This window comes from Heterodontus francisci, chromosome 7, assembly GCF_036365525.1.
Source record: "Heterodontus francisci isolate sHetFra1 chromosome 7, sHetFra1.hap1, whole genome shotgun sequence".
Lineage (NCBI taxonomy): Eukaryota > Metazoa > Chordata > Chondrichthyes > Heterodontiformes > Heterodontidae > Heterodontus > Heterodontus francisci.
Window position 1 is genome coordinate 112,888,993 of NC_090377.1, and position 27,686 is coordinate 112,916,678.

A 27,686-nucleotide genomic window follows, 5' to 3' on the forward strand; every position below is an offset into this window, starting at 1 on the left:
TGCAGCAAAGGTTCACCAGACTGATTTCTGAGATGGCAGGACTGACGTATGAAGAGAGATTGGGTCAATTAGGCTTGTATTTGCTAGAGTTTAGAAGAATGAGAGGGGATCTCATAGAAACCTACAAAATTCTAATAGGAATGGACAGACTAGATGCAGGAAGGATATTCCCGATGGTGGGCGAGTCCAGGACCAGGGGTCACAGTCTAAGGATAAGGGGTAAGCCATTTAGGACTGAGATGAGGAGGGATTTCTTCACCCAGAGAGTGGTGAATCTGTGGAATTCTCTACCACAGAAAGCAGTTGAGGTCAAATCATTAAATATATTCAAGAAAGAGTCAGATATAGTTCTTGGGGCTAAAGGGATCAAGGGATATGGGGAGAAAGCAGGAACAGGAGTTTGGATGATCAGCCATGATCGTATTGAATGGCGGTGTGGGCTCGAAGGGCGGTCTGGCCTACTCCTGCTCCTATTTTTCTGTGTTTCTATAAGACACCAGGACCGGATGAGATGCATCCAAGGATACTGAGGGAAGTGAGAGTTGAAATTGCAGAGGCACTGCCTGCAACTGGTCTGCCTTCGACTCGGGGGAGGTGTCAGAGGACTGGAGAATTGCAAATGTGGCACCCTTGTTCAGAAAAGGGTGTAAAGATAAGCTCAGCAACTACAAACCAGTCAGTTTAACTTTGGTGGTAGGGAAACTTATAGAAAGATTAATTCAGAACAAAATTAATTGTCACATGGACAAATGTGGGTTAATTAAAGAAAGCCAATGGATTTCATAAGGGAAAATCATTTTAACTAACTTGCTGGAGTTTTTTGAAGAACTAACAGAGAGGGTTGCTGAGGGCAATGCTGTTGATGTGGTGTACATGGACTTCCAAAAGGCGTTTGATACAGCGCCACACAACAGACTTGTGAGCAAAGTTTTACCTCATGGAATAAACGGGACCTTGGCAACATGGATACCGAATTGGCTGAGTGACAGAAAACAAAGAGTGGAGGTTAATGGATGTTTTTTGGTCTGAAGGAGGGTTTGTAGTGGAGTTCCCCAGCGGTCAGTGTTGGGATCCTTGCTTTTCCTGATATATATCAATGAACTAGACCATGGTGTACAAGGCACAGTTTCAAAGTTTGTGGATTATACAAACGTGGAAGCATTGTGAACTCTGAGGAGGATAGTGTAGAAATTCAAAAGGACATAGACAAGTTGATGGAATGGGCGGACAGGTGGCAGATGAAGTTCAGTGCGGAGAAATATGAAGTGATACATTTTTATAGGAAGAACATGGAGAGACAATATCAAATAAAGGGTACATTCTAAAGGGGATGCAGGAGAAGCGAGACCTGGATGTATATGTGCATAAGTCATTGAAGGTGGCAGGACAGGTTGAGAGAGCAGTTAATAAAGCATACAGGATTGTGGGCTTTATTAATAGAGGCATAGAGTACAGGAGCAAGGAGGTTATGCTGAACTTGAAGAAGACACTATTTCGGCCTCAGCTGGAGTATTGCGTCTAGTCCTGGGCGCTGCACTTTAGGAAAGACATGAGGGCATTGGAGAGAGTACAGAAAAGATTGATGAGAAAGGTTCCAGGATTAGGAACTTCAGTTATGAAAATTGATTGGAGAGGTTAGGACTGTTTTCCTTGGAGAAGAGAAGGCTGAGAGGAGATTTGATAGAGGTATTCAAAATCATGGCTGGTCTGGACAGAGTAGATGGGGAGAAACTGTTCCCACTCGTGAAAGGATTGAGAACGGGAGGGCACAGATTTAAAGTAATTGGTAAAAGAAGCAAAAGTGACATGAAGAATATCTTTTTCACACAGCGAGTGGTTAAGGTCTGGAATGCACTGCCTGAGAGTATGGTGGAGGCAGGTTCAATTGAAGCATTCAAAAGGGAATTAGGCTGTTATCTGAAAAGGAAGAATGTGCAGAGTTACGGGGAGAAGGCGAGAGAGTGGTACTAGGTGAATTGCTCATTCGGAGAGCCAATGCAGACACAATTGGCTGAATGGCCGTCTTCTGCCCTGTAACGATTTTGTGATTATCTCCTCTCCATAGTTTAACAACTTTTCCATGTTATCTCAAGGTCAGAAAAAAACAAGAGTTTTCTCTTTTCATTTTTTAATGATTGCTTGGTTGCAATTTGTTGTTATTACATAACTGACAAATGACTCCCGTTCAAAGGCCAAATCGCCTATTCCTACTTCTAGTTCTTATGAATTGGATCTTAGCTGTGAAAGTTCTAACGCAATATTCACTGTTCTCAATAAATCAAAGAGTATTGATGATCAGGATATTGCATATTAAAATTAGAAATTCACTGCAGTGGAAAAATAGGCACAAACCTGTGTTTCTTGCCTTGCAACATGGTACACTGGAGCAGCAATGTGCATTCTGCTTCTGTGCTTTCTTACCGTCTTTCAAATTAAATAAATTCACTTTTTGGGTGAAGGGGGAACAGATATTCGTGGTGTAACTCTTTTTTAATGAGTTCTATTCAGATGTAAGATTTTCTGTATCAGTACGGTAAGATACAAAATAACGTGCAAGTATGCATACAAAGTATAAATTAAATAGCAATAACCTAAATTTATATAACATCTTTAATATAATAAAATATTCCAAGGTGCTTCTCAGGAGCATTATAAAACAAAATATACCAAGCCACAACAGGAGATATGAGGCAAGATGACCAAAACCTCGGTCAAGATGTAGGTTTTAAGGAGTGTCTTAAAGGAGGAAAGCGAGGCGGAGAGGTTTAGGGAGGGAATTCAAGAGCTTAGGGCCCAGACAGCTGAAGGCACAGACACCAATAGTGGAGTGATGGAAATTGGGGATGAGCAAGAGGCCAGGATTAGAGGAGTGTAGATATCTCAAAGGGACGTGGAGCTGAGGAAATTGCAGAACAGGGAGGGGCGAGGCCATGGAGGAACTTGAAAACAAGGATGTGAATTTTAAAATCAAGGCTTTGTTTAATCAGGAGCTAATTTAGGTCGGTGAGCACAGGGCTGATGGGAACGGGATTTGGTGCAAGTTAGGGCATGGGCTGCAGTTTGGATGACCTAAAGTTTACAGTGGGTGGTCAGCCAGGGGTGTGTTCGAATAGTTGAGTCTTAGAGGTAACAAAGACATGGATGAGGGTTTCAGCAGTTGATGAGCTGAGGCAGGGGTGGAGTTGGGAAATTTGGATATGTGGCGGGAAGTTCATTTGGGGCCAGCTGTGACAACAAGTTGGCAAACAGCCTGGTTCAGCCTCAGACAGTTGCCAGGGAAAGGGATGGATTTGATGATTAGGGAGTGAAGTTTGTGGTGGGCACTAAAGACAATGACTTCGGTCCTCCCAATATTAAATCGGAGGGAATTTCTGTTTATCCAACTGGATGTTGGATAAAAGGTCTGGCAATTTGGAGATAGTGGCGGGATCGAGAGAGGTGGTGATGAGGTAGAGCTGGATGTTGACGGCGTATATATAAAAACTGATGTGTGTTCGGATGATATCACAAAGGGAGCTGTATTTAGATGAGAAATAGGAAGGGGCCAAGGATATGAGGTAACTGTGCAGGATTGGGAAGAGAAGCCATTACAGGTGATTCTCTGGCTACAATTAGATAGATAAGAATGGAACCAGTGAGTGCAGTTTCACCCGGCTGCACAATGGTAGAGAGGCATTGGAGGAGGATGGTGTGATCAGCCATGTTAGATGCTACAGGCGGATCAAGAAGATTGAGGAGGGATAGTTTACCTTTGTCACAGTCAAATAGGATGCCATTTTGGCAAAGCAGAAACCAGTTTGGATGGTCAAAAATGGAGTTCTGGGAAAGGTGAACATGAATTTGGGTGATGACAACCCGTTCAAGGACCTCGAAGAAGAAAAGGAGGTTAGAGATGGGGAAGTGTCAAGTTGTTTTTTTGAGGATTGGTGTAGTGATGGCACATTTGAAGGAGAGGGGTCAATACCTGAAGGGGAGAGAACCATTACAATATTAGCTAACATGGGGTCAAGGATAGGAGTTGGTCAGCAGTTTAGTGGTAATAGGGTCAAAAGAGCAGGAGAAAGTCTCATGGCCAAAATGAGCTCAGAGAGAGCATGGGGAAGGGAGATGGAAAGAAACCATAGAGAATACACAAGGGAACAAGGAGTCTTGGAGAACGTTTGGCCCCGTGGTCTAGGGGAAGGGAGAGAAGTGGCAGAAACAGCTGATTGAATTCTCCCAGGCATAGTCACAATGAAATCCTTGAGCTCCTCACACTTTGCTGGAAATGAGGTTAGAGGAGAGAGGGGTTTAAGAAGACTGTTTGCTGTAGAGAAAAGAAGCCGTAAATAATTGTAATTGATCGATTAAAAAAATTAAATAATCGTCACCAGAGGATCATCTAGGAACATAGCAGGAGTAGGCCATTCAGCCCATCGAGCTTGTTCCGCCATTCAATACGATCATGGCTGATCCTCTTCAATGCCTTTTTCCCACACTATCCTCTTATCCCCTTATGTCATCGGTATTTATAAATCTGTCAATCTCTGCTTTGAACATACTCAATGACTGAGCTTCCACAGTCCTCTGGGGCAGAGAATTCCAAAGATTCACAACCCTCTGAGTAAAGAAATTTCTCCTCATCTCTGTCCCTAGTGGCTTCCCCCTAATTTCGAAATTATGTTCCCTGGTTCTAGACTCCCCAACCAGGGGAAACATCTTAGCTGCATCTACCCTATCTCTTTTAAGTATTTTGTAGGTTTCAATGAGATCACCCCTCATTCTTCAAAACTCTAGAGGATACAGGCCCACTTTCCCCAATCTCTCTTCGTAGGACAGTCCCGCCATCCCAGGAACAAGTCTGATGAACATTTGTTGCACTCCCTCTATGGCAATAATATCCTTCCTAAGGGAAGGGGACACAGTACTCCAGGTGCAGTCTCACCAATGTTCTATAGCATTGAAGCAAGACTTCACTACTCCTGTACTCAAATCCTCTTGCGATAAAGGCTAACATACCATTAGCCTCTTTAATTGCTTGCTGCACCTGCATGGTAGCTTTCAGTGACTTATTGACAAGGACACCCAGGTCCCTTTGTACATCTACACTTTAAGGGAGGCGCAGTGGTTAGCACCGCAGCCTCACAGCTCCAGCGACCCGGGTTCGGTTCTGGGTACTGCCTGTGCGGAGTTTGCAAGTTCTCCCTGTGACCGCGTGGGTTTCCTCCGGGTGTTCCGGTTTCCTCCTACATACCAAAGACTTGCAGGTTGATAGGTAAATTGGCCATTGTAAAAATTGCCCCTAGTGTAGGTAGGTGGTAGGAGGATTGAAGGAAAGTGGGGATGTGAGAGGGAAAAATGGGATTAATGTAGGATTAGTATAAATGGGTGGTTGCTGGTCGGCGCGGATTCATTGGGCCGAAGGGCCTGTTTCGGTGCTGTATCTCTCTGACTCTGACTTTCTAGTCTCTTACCATTTAAGAAATACTCTACATATCTGTTCCTCCTGCCAAAGTGGGTAACCTGATATTTTTCCACATTATATTCCATCTGCCACGTTCTTGCCCACTCACTTAAGTCTGTCCAAATCCCCTATGCATCTTCCTCAACACACATTCCCACTTGGATTTGTGTCATCCGCGAACTTGGAAAAATTGCATTTGGTCCCCACGTCCAAATCATTGATATATATTGTGAACAGCTGGGGCCCAAGCACTGATCCCTGCGGTACCCCACTAGTCACAGCCTGCCAATGCAAGAATGACCTGTTTTTTCCTACTCTGTTTCCTGCCTGTTAAACAATCCTGAAATATGCCAGTTTATTACCTCAAATCCCAGGTGCTTTAATTTTGCTAACCAATCTCCTGTGGGGGACTTTATCAAAGGCCTTTTGAAAATCCAAGTATACCATGTTCACTGACTCCCTTTATATAAAAACTCCAACAGGTTCAACAAACATGATTTCCCATTCCTAAATCCATGTTGACTATGCCCAAACAGATCATTATTATCCAAAGTGTCCATTTATTATTTCCTTTAGAATAGATTCTAGCATTTTCCCAACAGCTTATGTAATTCCCTGTTTTCTCTCTCCCTCCCTTCTTAAATAATGGGGTGACATCTGCGACCTTCCAATCTGTAAGAACTGCTTCAGGATCTATAGAATTTTGGAAGATGTTCACCAATGCATCCACTATCTCCATATTCTACATCCCAGAGTGTTGAAAGAGGTAGCTATCAGGTCCTGGAAACTTTCTCCAATACAACCTTCTTACTAATACTAATTTCCTTCAATTCCTCATTCCCCCTAATCCCTTGGATCTCTAATTCTGGGAGATTTCTTGCATCTTCCTCAGTGAAGACAGATACAAAGTAATCATTTTGCTTCTCTGCCATTTCTCTATTCCCCATTATAAATTCTCCTGACTCTGCCTGTAATGGACCCACATGTATCTTAGCCAAACGTTTCCTTGTTAGTTTAGTTTAGTTTAGAGATACAGCACTGAAACAGGCCCTTCGGCCCACCGAGTCTGTGCCGACCATCAACCACCCACTTATACTAATCCTACACTAATCCCATATTCCTACCACATCCCCACCTGTCCCTATATTTTCCCTACCACCTACCTATACTAGGGGCAATTTCTAATGGCCAATTTACCTATCAACCTGCAAGTCTTTGGCATGTGGGAGGAAACCGGAGCACCCGGAGGAAACACACGCAGACACAGGGAGAACTTGCAAACTCCACACAGGCAGTACCCGGAATTGAACCCAGGTCGCCGGAGCTGTGAGGCTGCGGTGCTAACCACTGCGCCACTGTGCCGCCAATTTTCAACTGCCCCCACATAAACTGGCAAGAAATAAGAAAAGGGAATAAAGTTTTTACAGTAAGTTCACCACTCCTTTCTCACCCAGTATGGAAGAAGCAATCACTGCTGGATCTAGTAATGGGAAATGAACCAGAGCAGAAAAGAGAAGTGAGTGTTGGGGGGGCATCTAGGCAATAGCAATCACAATATTATACAATTTAATATAAATATCGACACATAAGAATAATGTAATAGATAGGAAAATTTAATTTAAAGGGGATGAGAATGGAATTGAAGAAAGTAAACTGGAAGAAATAAATTGATAAAAAGTAATCAAGAGTGTTCAGGAGATATATTCTGCCAAAATACAAGAACAAATTAGCTAATAATGAAACACCATGGATGAATAAAGAGGCATGGTCAAAATTGAAAGAAAAAGGCATATACCAAGTATATAGACAATGAACGGGAGGATGACAAAATGGAATACAAGAGGTTAAGAAAAGTTTAAAAAATTAGGAAAGTAAGGAAGAACTATGAAATTAAGTAGTCAAGCAATAGAAAAAGTAGTAGTAAAGTATTCTGCAGACACAAATACTAAAAGAAAAATCAGGATAGGGCATCTACAAGATGCACAAGATAAACTCACAGGTACTGACAGAAATATTGGATAGCTACTTTGCCTCACGATTTGTCAGGGGGACCAACAAGATGGGCATAACAAGAAGAGAGATCAAAGAGATACAATAACATTTAAGATAATCAAACGAATTAGAGAGGATAAGACCTCTGCTCCAGATAGACTGCATCCATGCATATTAAAAGTAGTTAGGGAAGAGATAACTGAAGCACTATTGGACATACACTGAGTGAAATCTGTACAAATGGATACCATCCACCACCCCCCCCCCCCCCCCCCCCCCCACAAAATCAGACACTTACTGACATTCCCAAATAACACATTGTAATAGGTACAGTTATGTACCTATAGAAGCTCTTACAGTCCGTTATTATATTTTTTACTAACTTACATTCATATTCTATTCTACCTTTGTCAGTTTCTTCATCCTCCTTTGCTGTATTCTAAAATCCTCCCAATCCTCAGGTTTACTACTATTTCTGGCACCTTTATAGGCCTTTTCTTTTAATCTTATACAATCCTTAACTTCCTTTTGTTAGCCACGGTTGACTGCCTTTACTTTTGGGGTTTTTGTGCCTAGTTGCATAGTTGCTGTAAACTATGTAATGTTTCTTTAAAGACTATCCATTGCCTATGTACTCATATCTTTTAATGTATTTTCCCAATTTACCCTTCATACCTTCATAATTTCCTTTGTTCAAATTTAATACCCTGGCTTCAGATTGAACTACCTCACTTTCAAACATAATGTAAAATTCTGTCATATTATGGTCACTCATCCCTTAGGATTCTTTTACAACAAGATTATTAATTAGCCCTTTCTCATTACATAATAATTAGATCTAAAGTGGCCTGTTCTCTAGTCGGTTCCTCAACATACTACTCTAGAAAACCATCCCTAACACACTCCAGAAACTCATCCTCCACATCATCAGTGCTCCTTAGGTTTACCCAGTCTATATGCAGATTGAATTCACCCATGATTACTGTATTACCCAAACTATATGCTTCTCTAATCTCCTGATTAATGCCAGGCCCCACACTACCATTACTGTTTGGTGGTCTCTAAACATCTACCAATGTTTGCTGCCCCTTGCTGTTTCTTAGCTCCACCCAAACAGATTCCACATTTTGTTCTTCAGATCTGAGATCCTCCCTTACTAATGTACTGATCCCATCCTTATTATCAGTCCACCACCACCTCCTTTTCCTTTTTGCCCATCCTTCCTAAATATCGAATATCCTTGAATGTTCAGTTCCCAGTCTTGGTCACCCTGCAGCCATGTTGCTGTTATGGCAATTAGGTTATACCCATTTACCTCTATTTGAGCCTTTAAGTCATCTACCTTGTTGCGAATGCTGCGTGCATTCAGGTAGAGTGCCCTTAACCTTGTCGTCTTGACGTTTAAAGCCTAGTTGATTCTTGCCTTTGTTTCGTCTGCCTTCTAATGTCACTTGCTATTTTTCTACCTCCTGTTACCAGCTTTACTTCCTCCCAATTTGAACTACCCCTCAGGTTCCCATCCCTCTGACAAGCTAGTTTAAACCCTCCCCGACAGCACGAGCAAATCTCCCTGTGAGGATGTTAGTTCTGGCCCTGTTAAGGTGTAGCCCATCCATCTTGTACAGGTCCCACCAGAACCAGTCCCAATGCCTCAGAAATCTGATGCCCTCCCTCCTACACCAATTCTCCAGCCACATGTTCAATGAATCAATCCTCCTATTCCTATGCTCACTAGCACGTGGCACGGGGAGTAATCCTGAGATTACTGCTTTGGAGGTCCAGTTTTATAATTTCCTTCCTAACTTCCTAAAATCTGCTTTCAGGACCTCGTCCCTCTTCCTGTCTGTCATTGGTACCGATGTGGACCACAACCTCTGGCTGTTCACCCTCCCCCAGAAGGATGTCCTGCAGCCGCTCCATGACATCCTTGACCCTGGCACCAGGGAGGCAACACAACATCCTGGAGTCATGTTTACTGCCGCAGAAATGCCTGTCTGATCTTTTGACTATCTAATCCCTATTACTATTGCTGTTCCACTCTTCTTCCTCCCTTCCTGTGCAGCTGAGCCACCTGTGGTGCCACAGACTTTGCTCTGGCTGCATTCCCCCAAGGAACCATCGCTGTCACCAGTATTCAAAGTGGAAAACTGGTTAGCAAGCCAGATAGAGTCAGGGGCCTCCTGCACTGCCTGCCTGGCTCTCTTAGACTGCCTGGCGGTCACCTAGTCCCTCTCTGCCTGCATGCTCCTAACCTGCATTATGACCATCTCCCTAAACGTGTTATCCAGGTAGTCCTCTGCCTCACGGATGCACAGCATTGACACCAGCCGCCACTCCTGTTCCGAAACCTAGAGCTCAAGCTTCTGCAGCCGGTGACACTTCTTGCAGATGTATTCGTCTGGGACAAGTCATGCGTCCATGACTTCCCACATACTGCAGGATGTACATTCCACTTGGCCGAGCTGATCTGCCATAACCTAACTTTAAAAACTTTTTATTACAATGAGAAGTAAAATAACTTACCAGTTATTCACCAATCAACTTCTTCCCCTGTACTGAAGAGAGAGGCAGCCACTGGAGGCTGAAAAAGGGAGAAGAAAGAAAGGAGCCCCTCCATCACACACCAAACTCCCAATTTACACTCTGTGCACTCAAATTTATTTGTTTTCTTAATTTATAGCTCCCCTCCTTACCGAACTCCCTCAATTACCAAACTCCCTTCTTCACACTCTGTACCCTCCAGCAGCACTTGAGAGTCCCCTGAATTTATACTCTGAAAACAATGCTGTGTCAGCTCTGCTAAAACTCATATCAATTTAAGCTAGCTATCGAATTAACTAGCTACAGCTACTCTGAGTGTTGGTATACCCCTGTTTAAAACTGCAAGAAGCCTAACTTACCTCTTAACTGAAACAAGAATTTCAATTAATTGCTGGATGTAAATAAAACAAAAACTAGTCTTGAGAGATTAACCCTTAAAATTCACTCACTTACCAAACTCCCTTCTTCACACTCATTGCAGAACTGCAATGGCTTCTCCTCCCACTCCTGCACTGTTAACCCTGGAGTCCCCCAAGGGTCTATTCATGGCCCGCTTCTATTTCCCATCTACATGCTACCCCTCAACAATATCATCTGAATACATAACATCAGGTTCCACGAGTATGCCGATGACACTCGGCTCTATTTCACCACCAGCTCCCCACTGAAGTACATGAGCAGTAGCCTTAAAGGGGCAGGTCAGGTTAGTATTTAAGTATTATATTTGCTTCAAGACTCATTACCTGGTTTATTTTTTATTCGTTCATGGGATGTGAGCGTCGCTCGCAAAGCCAGCGTTTGTTGCCCATCCCTAATTGCCCTTGAGAAGTTGGTGGTGAGTTGCCTTCTTGATCCGCTGCAGTCCATCGGTTTAAGTACGCCACAATACTAAAATCTCCTGTCGCTGACAAAAAATCATCATAAACAACACAAAATTCCTGGTTTAATTTCCATAAGCAACAATACAACCACACATGGTCATTCTAGAATGCATCAAGATGCCAAACAGTCAGCGAGAGATAGAGGAGCAGATATGTAGGCAAATCTCCGAGAGATGTAAAAATAATAGGGTAATAATAGGGGATTTCAACTTCCCCAATATCAACTGGGATAGTCTTAGTGCAAAAGGCTTAAAGGGCGCAGAATTCTTAAAATGCATGCAGGAGAGCTTTTTGAGCCAGTACGTAGATAGTCCTACAAGAGAAGGGACAGTACTGGACCTAATCCTGGGGAATGAAGCTGGACAAGTGGTAGAAGTGTCAGTGGGGGAACATTTTGGGGATAGTGACCATAACTCTAAGATTTAAGATAGTCATGGAAAAGGATAAAGGTACTGAATTGGGGGAAGGCTGATTTTAAGATGATAAAACAGGATCTGGCCAAAGTGAACTGAGAGCAGCTACTTGTAGGAAAGTCGACATCAGTTCAGTGGGAGTCATTCAAAGAGGAAATAGTGAGAGTTCAGAGCCAACATATACCCATTAAGGTGAAGGGTGGGACTGGGATATAGAGGATTGAATCAGTTTTTTTTTAAAAAGGAGGCTTATGGCAGATTCAGAGTACTGAAAACAGTGGAGGCACTAGAGGAGTATAGAAAGCATAGGGGGAGTACTTAAAGTAATTAGGAAAGCGAAGAGGGGACATGAAAAAACACTGGCGGGCAAGATAAAGGAAAATCCTAAGGCATTTTATAAGTATATTAAGGGCAAGAGGATAACCAGGGAAAGAGTAGGGCCCATTAGGGACCAAAGTGGCAATCTGTGTGTGGAGCCAGAGGACATAGGTGAGGTTTCAAATGATTACTTTTCATCTGTGTTCACTATGGAGAAGGACGATGTAGAGATCAGGGAGGGGAGGATTGTGATATATTTGAACATATTAGCATTGAAAGTGAGGAAGTATGAGCGTTTTAGCAGGCTTAAAAGTGGATAAATCCCCAGGTCCAGATGAGATGTATCCCAGGCTGTTATGTGAGGCAAGGGAGGAGACTGCAGGGCCTCTGACACAAATTTTCAAATCCTCTCTGGCCACAGGAGCGGTACCAGAGGATTGGAGGACAGCGAATGTGATACCATTATTTAAGAAGGGAAGCAGGGATAAACCAGGTAATTACAGGCCGGTGAGTCTAACATCAGTGGTAGGGAAAATATTGGAAAAAATTCTGAGGGACAGGATTAATCTCCACGGAGAGGCAGGGATTAATCAAGGATAGCATGACTTTGTCAGGGGGAGATAGTGTCTGAATAACTTGATTGAATTTTTGAGGCGGTGACAAAATGTGTAGATGAGGGTAAAGCGGTTGATGTAGTTTATATGGATTTCATTAAGGCTTTTGATAAGATTCCGCATGGGAGATTGGTTAAGAAAGTAAGAGCCCATGGGATCCAGGGCAATTTGGCAAATTGGATCCAAAATTGGCTTCGTGACAGGAGGCAGAGGGTAATGGTCAAGGGTTGTTTTGCGAGTGGAAGCCTGTGACTAGTGGTGTACCGCAGGGATCGCTGCTGGGACCCTTGCCATTTGTAGTGTACATTAATGATTTAGACGTGAATATAGGAAATATGATCAGTAAGTTCACAGATGCCACAAAAATTGGTGGTGTAAATAGTGAGGAGGAAAGCCTAAGATTACAGGACGATATAGATAGGCTGGTAAGATGGTCGGAGCTGTGGCAAATGGAATTTAATCCTGAGAAGTGTGAGGTGATGCATTTTGGGAAGACTGACAAGGCAAAGTAATATACAATGGATGGGAGGACCCTAGGAAGTACAGAGGGACCTTGGTGTACTTGCCCATAGATCACTAAAGACAGCAGCACAGGTAGATAAGGTGATTAGGAAAGCATATGGGATACTTGCCTTTATTAGCCGAGGCTTAGAATATAAGAGCAGGGAGGTTATGATTGAGCTGTGTAAAACGCTAGTTAGGCCACAGCTGGAGTACTGTGTACAGTTCTGGGCACCACACTATAGGAAGGATGTGATTGCACTGGAGAGGGTGCAGAGGAGATTCACCAGGATGTTGCCTGGGCTGGAGCATTTCAGCTATGAAGAGTGACTGAAAAGGCTGGGGTTGTTTTCCTTAGAGCAGAGAAGGCTGAGGGGAGATATGATTAAGGTATACAAAATTATGAGAGGCATTGATAGATGGGAAGAATCTTTTTCCTATAGTGGAGGGGTCAGTAACCAGGGGGCATAGATTTAAGATAAAGTGCAGGAGGTTTAGAGGGAATTTGAGGAAAAATGTTTTCACCCAGAGGGTGGCTGGAATCTGGAACACACTGCCTGAAGAGGTGGTAGAGGCAGGAACCCTCACAACATTTAAGAGGTATTTAGATGAGCACTTGAAATGCCATAGCATACAAGGCTACGGGCCAAGTGCTGGAAAACGGGATTAGAATAGTTAGGTGCTTGATGGCCGGCACAGATACGATGGGCCGAAGGGCTTGTTTCTGTGCTGTATAACTCTATGACTATGCTGATTTGTGGTATAATCATGATGCACCTTTAAGTTTAAAGTGTTTATCTTTACAGTCATGTTCAAGGTAGCTATCGGAACAGGAAGTCATTAGTATTGTTCCATTTCCTTAAAACTGACTCAGATGGTCCAACACATCTTTCCCGTTGTTTTACTGGTTGCACTTAAGGGATGGTTTTAATTGAAGGTTAACTATTTATAATGCATGATGTTAATTTGAAAAAATAACGATGACCAATAATGTAATAAGCAAAACGTTCAAGGAAGAAATGGGTGTGAAAGATCAAAATGAACAAAAACAATGTTTTTTTTTTAAAAAAACAAAGAAATTCAAATGCAAGTAAGAAACCTGAAGGTGTTTGAGATCTTTATTCTCAGACTATATTTGACTAACCCCCATCCCTGCCCATATCTCACCCATATCTCAATTGATGGTAATGAAGATTAAACTGGTAATTAGAGAGAATTTCTGCTTAAAGTACTTTCCTCCAATCATCTATATAACTTCAAAATATATGTCAAAGTTACATATCTTATAAGAGAAATTTCAGTTTACTGTTTTGATCTCACCCCACCAATCATGCCAGGGAGCAACTCTTATGGGTGCGGCAGGTGGGGATGATAATGATCCGACTGTACTGCAAGCAATGAAAATTTTGCCAAACGTTCAAGTATTTCCACCAAAGATAAACCACAAACATCTGGGGTTGGTTTCAACTCTCAGCTTAAATTTAACTGTCAGCAAGGAGTTAGCTTTGCACATCTCTATCATTCGGGCCCAATAACAATCAAGTTGAGTGCAAGAATTGTGCATTAAAACAACAAGAAGGCACTTGAAGGATTGTTGAGTATAGAGTAATTTCATTGTTACATATTCTCCTATTCATATATTAGGAAAATAGTGGATGGGGCAGCAGAAATTGCCTATTTTTAATGAAGTTTCTTTTTGTTGCCTCCTCTGAAAAATCCATTATTTTAGACTCAACTTACCTCTATAACTCTCTAATTTTGTCTATCCCTTGGAACTTTGCTCCACTGTTGATAACACAGCCTTCCACTATTAGGTCCCTCATTAAACCTTTCCACTTCTCCTTCAAAAACCTTCTCGGAACCCATTTCTTCAAACTCGCTTTTGGTCAAACCCTCCTGACCTCTTCCTTTGTTCTGTTAATTCTCCTTACGCCTATCCAGTGTCTTATGATATTCTTTGTATTAAAAGATATATAAATCCAACGAGGCCTTGTAGCATAATGTACTATCCATGTACATGGGAATCATTTTGGAAAAATCTTGTTTTATAATGTTTAAAGTATTGTTTTTCTTTTGGTTTTAAACAATATCGTAAGCATTCCTGTTTTGCAGGATGTCTACTAAAATAGTGCTTTTAGCAATAAAAGCAGGAAGTCTGGGAATACTCAGCAGGTCTGGCAGCATCTGTGGAGAGAGAAACAGAGTTAATGTTTCAGGTCTGTGACCTTTCATCAGAACAAACCCGAAACGTTAACTCTGTTTCTCTCTACAGATGCTGCCAGACCTGCTGAGTATTCTCAGTCTTTCTGTTCTTATTTCAGATTCCAGCATCCGCTGTATTTTGCTTTTATTTTGTTACTTTTAGCAAATAGATTCTGCCTGCATAAAGTCTCTCCCAAAATGACAGTCCTGCCCTCAAGTACAGAACTACTTTTAAGGGAAGGAAGATTTAGGAAATCATCTATATCAAAATATATACCAGCAAAAAAATAAGTCTGGTTTGTTCTGTCAAATTTCTATGTTTCATTGAATGGGGAGACCAATGATGATCTTGTTGCTAGGCCACTTTGTAATGTCACTGATAACAAAAAAGTGGTTCATGTCCTGAACCTTCAGAGCCTCTCCACCAAGTCATCAACATGATGGTCACCACTTAACCTGGATTGGAGCACCGGCAAGAACACTAAGGAAGTTCAACATGATCCAGGACAGAACAGTCCATTTAATCAACATATCCCACTAAACTCAATATCCACCGCCTACCAACAGCCCTCTCTGGCTGCAATATGTACTATCTATAGGATACCAAGCTTACTGCAATGGTACTGTAGCCCCAGAAGCTGTGCCATTGAGAAGAACTAGAGCAGCAAAGTGATAGGCATGGGACTACTTGCAAGTTTCCCTCCACATCATAACATTATCCTAACTTGGAATTATACCACTTTTTTTTATCACTGGATCCCAATCCTAGAATTTCACATCCAACACCCTCAGGAAAGCCATCAGCACAAAGGCTTTATTCGTTCTGGGAGAAGTCCCACCACCACATACTCAGGGAAATTATGATGGAGCGTAAACATTGCCCACATTCCGAGAACAGAAAATAAACTCTACTTAATAAAATATTGGACGTTACTTTCAACTGACTTAAGGTCTGATGCATTGCTGTTTGGATCTCCCAAGCCATTCTGAAGCCATACCCTCACCCTCACCCCCCCCCCCCCCCTACCAATATTGCTTTAGTTGTCATATCTATGGAATACTTTATTGGTGATTTCATAGTAGGATGGAGGCAACCAACCTGACAAGTTGACCATGTATAGAATGAGGGACTATATTCGTTAGACTTTGTTTTCCCTGTAGCTCATTGTTGGTTGAAGGGCCCTAGTATAGTCTGTTGTCAACTGTATTACTGAGCCAAAAATTGGCTAGAGCCATAAATGACAGTTCCCTTCTGTGGATGGTCATTATTCTCTATTGACATATTCAGCAGCTGCTCAATATTGATGCAGGCAGATTGTACATCAGAGGACCCTGATTTGCATATTACAAAAGGACACCTGCCTGAAATAAGTCGCCCAACTCCGTATCCTACCTGGAAGGTACAAGCTGTGTCATAAATTTTACAGTTGCAATGGACATAGTGCAAGTCTTTTCTTTGGGAATGCAGGGAAGGGTTCAGTTATTATGCAATTGATACATAAACACCAGCTGCTTAACCTCCCTTTTTTGTTTTGTTTTAAGCACCAACAGGACTTGCTTGCATTGAAGCACCAACAAGAAATTTTGGAACAGCAGCGTAAACTGGAGCAACATCGTCAGGAGCAAGAGATGGAGAAACAACACAGAGAACAAAAACTCCTGTTGCTCAAGAATAAGGAGAAAGGAAAAGAAAGTAAGAAATGCCAGTGTCTTTATAAATCATTTCCTAGTAATTAACTTATAGGACAAGTGTTAGACCTCTGCTAAGCACTGAAGGTAGTATCTAGCAAACTATATGGTGAATAGAGCTTCAATGATACCAATACAGCTCAAGTTGCAAGCTTAAAAACCTGCTTGTAAAGCACTTAGATACACAATGCAGTATTCTGAACTATGTGGATTTGGTACTGCATTTATTTTCGCAGTTCAGTTCAATGCTTTGCTGACTTTAATTATCTGAACTCTTGTTAGGAGTTAAGTTGTTGTTTCTGGTTCAGATAAGTGTACTGTTGAAGCACATTGTCTAATCTGCAGTGGTCATGCCCTTCACCCCACTAGCTTGGCTAAGTGGATTGATGCTGCTGATATAGTATTCCTGATGTTGGTAACAAACCAGATTAGTAGTTTTATCAAAGACCCTTTTACAGATGCTGTTCTTATTAAATCTACTTACAGTACAATAAAGTAATACAAAATATAATTTTAACTTTCTAGCATTTCCTCAGTTTTGCTTAGTATGAACATGTTTTCTAGTAGAAGAAACGCTTGGGAAAATCCTGTGGTGTTCAGGACTTTTCTCTGGCTTTTCAACTTTTATAGATCAAGACATAGGAGAATTAATTCTTTTTGAGCAGTGATTAATGCACCAAATCAACAAAATGACCAGTTTCCTTTTGGTTTATTGGAAAAATACCATTGTTAAAGACCTCTTCTGCAGTTTATATGTATTCTGCTTTTAAAACTGAAATTTCAACAGAATGTGGCCTTTGCACAGGTGTATGAAAGACAAGTGCTTTCTGAGATTGGAGAATAGGCTAACTCCTGTGTTTGTAACAGCAACTTCCTGGAATGGGCACTGCAGTTTAGTGAATGTATCATAGATATGCAAAATAAAGTTTTTTGTTTTGTTTTAGGTACCAACAGAAAGTTTTAATTAAAGACAATACATAGATATTGACATTGAGTTATAAGATTGCAATTGAGTTGACATAGCTCTTATATTTCATCAGTATCAGCAGAACTCCAAGGTTAAATTGAAGTTTTGCAAATGATTATATTAGGAGGTTCCCCACCCCCTCCCCAGATAGTCATGCACTAATCTGGTAAGGTGCACAGAGTGCTGTAGAGATGGTACGTAGGTACCAAGGCAAATATTTATGTGGCACCTCATCGTGTATGAAATCACATTGCAAATAGTAAAAGTCTAGCGTTTATTTTTTGCAGATAAAGTAGTATGTCATGTAATGCTGCAAAAACATTTTAAAGTATCATTATAGTAAATTTAAAAACAAATAACACTTGTATTCACTTGTGGATGTGCTTAAAATTGCAAAGGCATTTTGTATGGTAGATGGGATGTCAGGTATACGTATATTCTGGCCATTGCATTCAAAAGGATTCTCCTCTTGTATTGGTAATCACTTCATATTCAGTATTCAATAAGGTACAAAAAGCATTTGAGTATGATTATAAAAAGTGTTTTTTCTCTTAAAAATACAAAACAGTTGCACGGTGGATTTACAGTTTCCTTTCTGTTAGGCTTTATTGCAGCTCACGGTTGATGAACTGCAATCTTCTTGGCTGTAAGGAGCCTACATTTGAAATGAGTTTGCCAATTTTAATGATGCACTTCCTAATTGATGTGAAGCCAGGGCACAAAACTGCCAGTAATTTAGCAATCGCAGTTGGAGGATACTATGATAGTTGCTGTGGGAAATTGAACAGGCAGTTTTTGTGGCTGGGCAAAAAGAGCTTAATGATAAATTTGGCTGTACCATGTCTAGCCTAGGAATACTTGTTATAAACATTTCACCCAAAGTGGAAAAATACTCTATAATCCAGCAGCATTAATAATCCTCGCCTTGATGAAAACTAAAAAAAAAAATATTTTTGAAAAAGCATTTTAAATAGCAATTTATATCCTCCCTCTTCTGGTCACGTTGAGTATTTCCAGTCATACATGTTAGCACTCTTCTGTTCTCTTCCAACACTTACTTTGAGTCAAAGTGTTGAATTTCTTTTCACTTAGTTTTGTGATTTTTTTTTGGTGTAAGTCCTCTCTGATCTCGCTTACATGTCTCCAGAATGTTCTTTAATGAAAGAATGCAAGTAAGTCTGCTTCTGGCTGATCTAGAGGGCTTGATATGTTGAGTACTTCAAGCTTTTGAAGTAATGATTACATATGACTGTTGCAGCTTGGGAAGTTTTGAAAGGAACTTGTATGGCTTAATATCTTTACTGAAGAATGGAAATTACCTGTAATTGTTGACAACTTGCTGTATTCTCCAACCTTCAAACAGACAAAATCCAGTTGTGCACTATCTTTTCTGGTCTTCCATTACCCCTCTAGCAAGTTTGACCACATTGATCATGAAATTCTCTTTCATTGTTTTCTCTATTGTCCAGCTCTATAGAAACACCCTTGCTTCATTCTACTTCTAGCTGTCCTACTCCTAGTATGGCCAACAGCTCACAGCAATGGCCTCTCCCCTTGCATCTGCACAGGCATCTCTTGAACACCCCAAGATTCTATTCTTCTTCCCCTTCATCCATTTGCACATGTATTCACCACCATCACTTGACTCTGCAGTCACCTCTGTATTGTTAAGATTGCTTGTTCAACATAATGTGTGGATGAACCAGTGTTTTACAGCCAAAACCATTTTACTCAGCTTCTACTAGGTGCCTTTGTTGTTCCTTTTCTTGAATTGAACTAAAGCTATCTATAGCATTAGCTTCAATTCCGTCACCTTCCCCAACTGCCATGTAGGCTTCACAAGATAGAGCACAACCTAATTTTCCTGTTTTTGATCTCCAACTGAGCTTCAAACCACAAATCCCATCCAACTGCAACATTGCTGGCTTTCACTTGCACGATATTCCTTGCCTCTGCCATACCTCATTTCTACCACAGTAGAAATCCTTATTTAATGCGTTCATGGCTAGATTTTTGCTGTATTTTCGTTGCAGGTCTTGCATCCCCCACCCCACACAAACGCAGCTCCATCCAAACCTCTACTAAACCTCTACCAGCTACATCTGTCCTGCTTGCTCATCCCCCTTATTGATAACACATTATATTGACAGTCCCATTTGCCAAAAGGTTTTTGAATTAAAACTCCAAATCCTCATTTACAAATTCCTTCATAGCCTTGCCCCACCTAGCTCAGCAACCTCCTTCAGCTCCACATCCCAGACTCTGTCTTTCAATCCTACAAATGGTCTCCAGTATGGGCCCCCTCCCTCCACTCTACAACTGACAGCAGAGCCATCAGCTGTCCTAGCTCTACTCTCCACAACTCCCTCTTGAAGCTCCCTTGCAATTTTCCTCCCTGCTTTTAAAAGCCTCATCAAAATTGTTCTGACTGTACTTTTGATCTTACCCTAACTGTTATACTACTGCTGTGTGTTTGTTTCTACTATGTTCGAAGAGCTATTGAAGTACTTTCTGCTGCTGCTTTTATAATTCCAATTATCTATTTACCTTAAAAATGTTGAAAACCCATCCTAATTTTGTATGTAAAATGCCAGTACAATTTTGTGCCAACCAGCTACTGAAGAAGGGTCACTGACCCGAAACGTTAACTCTGCTTCTCTCTTCACAGATGCTGCCAGACCTGCTGAGTGGTTCCAGCATTTCTTGTTTTTATTTCAGATTTCCAGCATCCGCAGTATTTTGCTTTTAAGCTACTGCTTCATGTTGCTTTCCTAAGGCTTTTAAATACAGTTTCTAAAGGAAATGTCAGAATTTGTATGGTTGCAGGGTAATTTGATTTCTTGTCAGAAAGACAAAGCTTTCTTACTCTTCACAGCCAATTATCCCACAGGGATAGGGAGCATAGCCATCCTGTAACTAAATTAAGGTGCACTGAGTGGCTTATTGAAATGCCTCATCAGTTATTCAGGGAAAAACATTATTACCGTATCCTTGATAAGGATAAGTTACTTCGGTAACTTGTTCTATTCCTGTTGCTTTCAAAATCTTTATAAAGTGAGCACCAGATCTGTGCTTTAGGCTTTCAAAGGACAGCAGCCTGAATCTACTTGATAAGCTTTTAGAAATTTAAAGGATTCAGTTATATCGTCTTAACAATTCCAACTCAGCCCTTTCTATGGGTCTTGCATTTCCTCCGTTTCCTGTCCTATCTACTGTACTCTATCTACTAAAAACCCTTTTTGTTGCTCCTGCTCCATGTCTGCGTCTTGGTTTCTTTCCATTGTTAACCTGTTTCTTCCCCTTGACCTTACAGTGGGATAGGTGGAAGCCACCAGGCTATTATCAACACCAATGAAAGTGATATCAATTCACTGGTACTTGCAAAATAGCATCAACCATAGTGCTCCCTGTCATTGAAAGAATAAGTGAGCATAATAAGTATAGAAGAAAAGCTAGGAGTGTGCAGGAGAGGTTTAAGCTGTTTAGAAATAGAAAATAGAGTCAGATGCACATCAAGCAGAAGGAGAGGATAAGTGACTGGATGAGTGAACAATGTGACAGATGAACAGGGTCGGAGTGTGACAGCATGGGTTGTTCAATGCAATTTTTCATATACAAGATTTAAAAAATTAACAAGGTCATGTGATGAGTATTTCATGCAAATCACTATCAGACTTTTCAGTTCCCTTTCATCCATGGTCTAAACCACCCTGCTTGTGCATGGGCCGGGAGATTAAAATGCTGAGAAAATTAAAATAGAAACTTTAGATCGAAATTATCAGTAGGAGATTTGCTATTTTAACCAAGTATTTTAGAATTGAACAAGATGTTTCCTTTTATCTAAATATAGCAAACCAGTTTGCCCATTTTTGTGCAGTCATGTAAAAGTTAGTCATGGGGGCCGATCTTTCCCTTCCAGTATAGACTAAACTTAGAATGGACCTTGAGAATCGGAAGTGGTTGAGGCACTTGAAACTAGCTTGAATATTTATATGATCAGCAAAACTACAAACGTTTCTTTACTGTGAAGTATTCTCTCTCAGTTCCCAACACAAAATAAACTGAGTTAAGTTTAAAAACTTGGGTCTGATTTTCTGAGAGCAATATCGGCGAAGTACATATAAAATGTGTGTGAAGAGACAGCAAATTTAGGAGTTTGCTTTACTTTTAATTAAAATTTCTTCAGGAAGTATAACTGTGCAACACGGTGATTTGCAGACCTAGCTATTAACTATTCATTAAGCAGCAATCAAAGAAAAATATTGCAAATTTTCTCGCATTGCTTTTCTAAATTGCATCAATTACTCCCATTTCAACATAGCTGAAGCAGCAAGCAGAGGTTGCATGTTAGCAAAGCTCCAAGGAAGCTTCTTGTTAGCAACAGGGGACTTCACACAGCATATGCGCAGTAGTAAGTCTATAGCTGGATATGCTGAAACAGGAACAGAAATAGGAGATCTTGATCCAGGATGTCCAAGACATAGGAGTGCATCTAAAGGAATGTTTTAACTGAGGCACCATATCAGCTACTATAACCTCCTCAAAGGCTGTTATGTGAGGAGGCTGCCTCTCAGCAAAAATGCAGTGTCTGAATATTTTTCTACAACTGGACTCACAGATGTGTCTCACTCTTAAGTATGTAAACCAGGTATTAAGCCCCTTAAATATGTAATTTAATGCCTGTTAAAAGGTCCTGTTTTGAAAATTTGTTTGGGATAAGTCCAATAAACATTGAGTCTGCTCCAATTGGGATTCATCATTGACCCCACGGCCAACAACCTAAGGTTATTTTTTTATATTCATTGGATGTGGGTATTGCTGGCAAGGTCAGCCTTTATTGCACATTTCTAATTGCCCTTGGGAAGGTAGTGGTGAGCCACCACCTCGAATTGATGCAGTCCATGTGGGGTATGTACACCCACTGTGCCATTCGGGAGGGAGTTGCAGGATTTTGACCCAGTGACAGTGAAGGAATGGTGATATATTTCTAAGGCAGAATGGTGTGCACCTGCTGCCCTTGTTCTCCTAAGTGTTAGCAGTCGTGGGTTTGGAAGGTACTGTCTAAGGAGCCTTGGCTAGTTGCTGCAGTGCATCTTGTATATGGTACACACTGCTGCCACTGTGCGCCAATGCTGGAGGGAGTGAATGTTTAAGGTAGTGGATGGGATGCTAATTAAGTGGGCTGCTTTGTCCCGGATGGTGTCGAGCTTCCTGAATGTTGGAGCTGCACTCATTCAAGCAAGTGGTGAGTATTCCATCACACTCCTGACTTCTGACTTGTGCCTTGTAGCAGGTGGAGAGGCTTTGGGGAGTGAGGAGGTGATTACTTGCCACAGAATTCCCAGTTTCTGGCCTGGTCTTGTAGCCACAGTATTTAAACGGTTCAGTTTATGGTCAGTCATGACCTCCAGGATGTTGATAATGGGGGAATCATGATTGTATTACCATTGAATTTCAAGGGGAGATGGGGGTTAGGTTCTCGTTTTAGATGGTCATTGTCCGGCACTTGTGTGGCACTGATATTACTTGCCACTTCGCAGCCCAAGCTTGAATGTTAATCAGGTCTTGCTGCATGCGGACACGGACTGCTTCAGTATCAGGAGTTGCGAATGGTACTGAACACTGTGCAATCATCAGCAAACATCCCCACTTCTGACCTTATGATGGATGGAAGGTCATTGATGAAGTAGCTGAAGATGTTTGGGCCTACGACACTACCTTGAGAAACTCCTGCAGTAATGTCCTGGGGTTGAGATGATTGGCCTCTAAAAACCACAGCCATCTTCCTTTGTGCTAGGTATGACTCCAACCAGTGGAGAGTATTCCCCTGATTCCCATTGACTTCAATTTTGCTGGGGGATGGTCGGTTGAGTGCTGGGGGAGGGTATGTGTTGCACGGGATTCCCAATCAGGAGGGCACCCCCCCCCGCCCCTTTTCCCCCCCAAGCTGCAAGAAGGTTGCCAAGTTTTTCTGGTGGCATAAGGTCCTGAACTGCCTGCCCAGCACAGGTAATATACCAGCAGTGGTGGGAGGAGGCGCTTAAGTGGCAATTTTTTATTTTATTTAGAAATACAGCACTGAAACAGGCCTTTCGGCCCACCGAGTCTGTGCCGACCATCAACCACCCATTCGTACTAATCCCATATTCCTGCCACATCCCTACCTGTCCCTATATTTTCCCTACCACCTACCTATACTAGGGGCAATTTATAATGGCCAATTTACCTACCAACCTGCAAGTCTTTGGCTGTGGGAGGAAACCGGAGCACCCGGCGAAAACCCATGCAGACACAGGGAGAACTTGCAAACTCCACACAGGCAGTACCCAGAATTGAACCCGGGTCCCTGGAGCTGTGAGGCTGCGGTGCTAGCCACTGTGCCACCCATTATTGGCCACTTAAGGGTCTTAATTGCCCTGGGGCAGGCGGGCCGTTTGCCGCCGCCGCTCGTAAAATTGCAGCAGGGGCAGGATGGTGATGGGAACCGCAACCCCCTGCCAACTTCCCACACAATTTTACACCCCCCACCTCCAGCCCTCTCCTGTGGCGGGTGTAAAATTCCGGCCGAGGTCTGCAGCTGAGTGGCCAGCCACCTTTTTAAAAAAAAAATTGTGTATGTGAGCTCCCAGGTGTCTCTGTTCCTGCACCACCTTTAAAATTGAACCAATTAATTTATATTGTATCTCCTCATTTTCCTTTCAATATGCGTCACGTCACACTTAGCTGCATTAAATTTTATCTGCCATGTGTCTGCCCATTTCCACCATTCTGTGTCCTTCTGAAACCTGTTACTATTATCGACACTGTTTTCTACATTTTCAAGCTTTGTGTCATCTGCAGACTTTGAAGTTATGCCCAAGTCCTGGTCACTAATATATATCAAAAAGAACAGTGGTTCTAATACTTATTGCTGGGGACACCCCTGTATGTATACCTTCGTGTGATAACTGTTCACCACTACCCTTTGCTTTCGGACTCTTAACCCTATTTCATACTCTGTCACTGCCCCTTTAATATCATGTGCTTTAGTTTTGCTAACAGGTCTTTTATCTAAAACACCTCCTGAAAGGTACTTATCAGACATGATTTTACTTAATATGTAATGTTTCTAGTCTTAATTTTTTTAATTGTGTGTGTAAGCTCTGAATATTATTCTGATGTATGTTGTGCTGACAGATTAGGCTTACCCATAATATGGCACTGAGCTTTCTTCTCTCTGCTACAGAATTCGACCTGATCCTTACCTGAAGGAGTATAGTTGGTTAATTGTTGAAGACCTGGTTGCAATTTTACTTCCCACACAGTTCAGTGTGATGTGGATCAAGATGGTTCACTGTTTGAGCCAGCAATAGCCAGTCCTAGTCTGAATGTTGTGGGGGTTCTTGCTGTGTCTTGTCCAGTGGCACATTTTGGTTGTGAATTCACAACAACCTATCTGCCTGTTCGCATGATATGTCATGCATTCTGTGATTGAGGTTAATTCTGTAGTATGGATAAGTATAGAATTGAAAATCTGTATTTTGTCTCCAAATGTGCTAAAACCAGCAATTGTCACACCATGGAGTGTGGACCTCAACTCCAGGCTATTTTCAGTGAGTACATTCCTGAAGGATGGTTTCAGTCTGAGGTGTCTAAGGTCTCTGCTGCAGAAGTCAGTGACAGGCATAGCATGGCTCAATGACTGTTCAGAGTCTATCAGAAGTGGCAAACTGGGTGATCGAAGTCATAACTTTTTTCGTACCGGATTCTTCTTGTGCACTCAGCTGCTCCTGATCAGGCAATAACCTATGTTTCACAGGTGGTGCGTGAGGACTGATTTAATGTGACCCCTTAGCAACTGAAACCTCTGCCCTTAATCATTCTGTATACCCTTCTCAAGATCATTACCACCCTGTGAAAAGTGTGTAGTTATGCTGGTGCCTGTGGTAGTATGGTAGTGGAAGTCGCAGTCCTAAGGCTTAAACATGTAGGTCCTCATACTTTTTCTGTAAGAAAACATCGAGCGTGATCAAGAGTTGGACATTTTAAAGCAATTTGTTGATTAAATATTATTACTAAAGGCAAGTTCAGAACTCGTGTCAGGAATTACTACTTGATGCAAAGTGTGATTTAAAAGTTAGAATGGCATTCTGGATAAGGTAATGACAATGAAATCTCTGGAATCATTAGAGAATTAGAGGCAGTTAGATCCTGTGGCTGGGCGGGGGTGGGTGGTGGCTTCCATGGGAGATGAGCTTGGTGAGTTGAATGGGTGAATCCACATATTGAACCTGTTGCGTGGATTGAAACATGATGGTTCATTATAGTGAGTTACCAGGTTGTTGGGCTGCAGAGTTATCACTCATACCTGTGAAGTAAACTAAAACACCCATTTTACTGGAAAAAATTACTACACAATCTGCCTGTTGATCTTAAATTTTTGATTCCTGTGATTACCTGGAACTTATGTTTGTGTGTATATGTTTCATAGGTGCAGTAGCAAGTACAGAAGTGAAGTTGAGACTTCAGGAGTTTGTCCTAAATAAAAAGAAAGCTGCAGCACATAGGGCAATAAACCATTCCATTCCAAATGACCCAAGATTTTGGTACGGGTAAGTATGGCTGATTAGTTGCAATAATGTGATAATATGTACAATGACTTTTTTGGCTAGCCAAGAATCTGGATGCAGAGACCCATCTGAATTAAGGTTCTCCAAAACAAGCTACTGAGAAATCCACGCAAGTAAAATTTATGCTTGCCTTATACAAACTGCACATACTCACCCTATACCAATACACCCAACTGACCAAGTCCAGAGAGCTTGGGCACAGGTGACTTAAGGACCCCCTAAAGCTATGCTGGGGTACTGCCAAAATTTAACAAGCTACAACAGCACAGTGTACCAACACTGAGTGCTAAGAAACTTCCTGGTTGGCTGGACAGTCATTGCTGTGTCCTGCAATACTACAGATCTACTTGGCACAGGAGGGTTGACTTACTTCTGAACTTCAACAACCAGTGTTTCATCTAGCCTCCATACAAAGGATGACAGTAACTGAGGTGTGTTTTGACACCTTGCTAGGTGCTCAGTATTACTCGGAACATAAGTCGCATAGGAGGCGGCACAGTGCATTAAATGTGAATGTTTCTGACTACAGAAAGTAAACACAGTACTCCATTGAACAGTGGTTCTACCAATTTGAGGTATGGAGCTTCAGCAGCATCTACTTGCCTCTCTGCCACCACTCAACAGCGAACAACTTGCATTTATATAGTGCCTTTAATGTAGTGAAACACCCCAAGCTCTTCACAGAAACATAATCAGATAAAACACAATAGATATGAGTGAGTCTTATGCCAACCTGCAGATAGTACCCTTCCAGCACCTTTTTTCCAAAGTCTGATTTTCCTCATCAGCTACCTTATTACATTGCTGTTTGTGAGAGCTTGCTGTTTGCAAATTGGCTGCCACGTTTCCTATGCTATGACACTTACTACAATTCAAAAGTACTTCATTGGCTGTAAAGTGCTTTGAGATGTCCGGTGCTTGCGAAAGACACGATATAAATACAAGTCTTTCTTTCTACATAACTGATATCTGTCATCAATGGCTGTAGCTTGAAATATGCCACCCACTTTGGCATTCTAGACACCCAAAAGCAGTTCTACTTATTGGGGTCAGTTGTCTCTAGCTGCTTATTACATGTCCTAGTTTCAGACCTTGGCAAACAGAAACACGTTCTGAAGGAAATTGGGGATGGGTAATAAATGCTGACCTTAACAGTGACACCCACATCTCATGAATGAATATTTTAAAAAAATGCCCAGCATGAGGCTGACTCTCCTCATATTGCTCAATGATGCTTATCTGTTAGACATACTGTTTCTTAATCATAAATTTCCTAAATCTTTATGTAATTGGCATTTGCTTTACTAACTCCACTTAACTGCTGTAGGAAACCAATCTGGTGAGTTTTACCCCTCCATTAAAGAGTGGTTGCAGATGTGATTTTTAGTACAAAGCTTTTTTAATATAAATATTACATCTAATTTGAAGCAACCATAGTGTCAACTTATTTGTCAGTGAATAAGCATTTGCAATAACTTAGAATTATGTTAAGCACTTCAGTTAAATATGCAGTTTC

The 27,686-nt window shown here is 41.6% G+C and overlaps 1 protein-coding gene across 14 annotated transcripts in view; it reads left to right on the top strand.

Annotated features, from left to right (window-relative positions):
- The window catches only part of hdac4 (histone deacetylase 4), a 595,905-nt gene that overhangs the window by 332,323 nt on the left and 235,896 nt on the right, over positions 1–27,686 (top strand). For all 14 annotated transcript variants that reach the window (XM_068035894.1, XM_068035896.1, XM_068035900.1 and 11 more), the window contains 2 exons: positions 16,448–16,598; positions 26,032–26,152. In XM_068035894.1, coding sequence (XP_067891995.1) covers positions 16,448–16,598; positions 26,032–26,152 — 272 coding nt within the window. The remainder of the gene's footprint in view (positions 1–16,447; positions 16,599–26,031; positions 26,153–27,686) is intronic.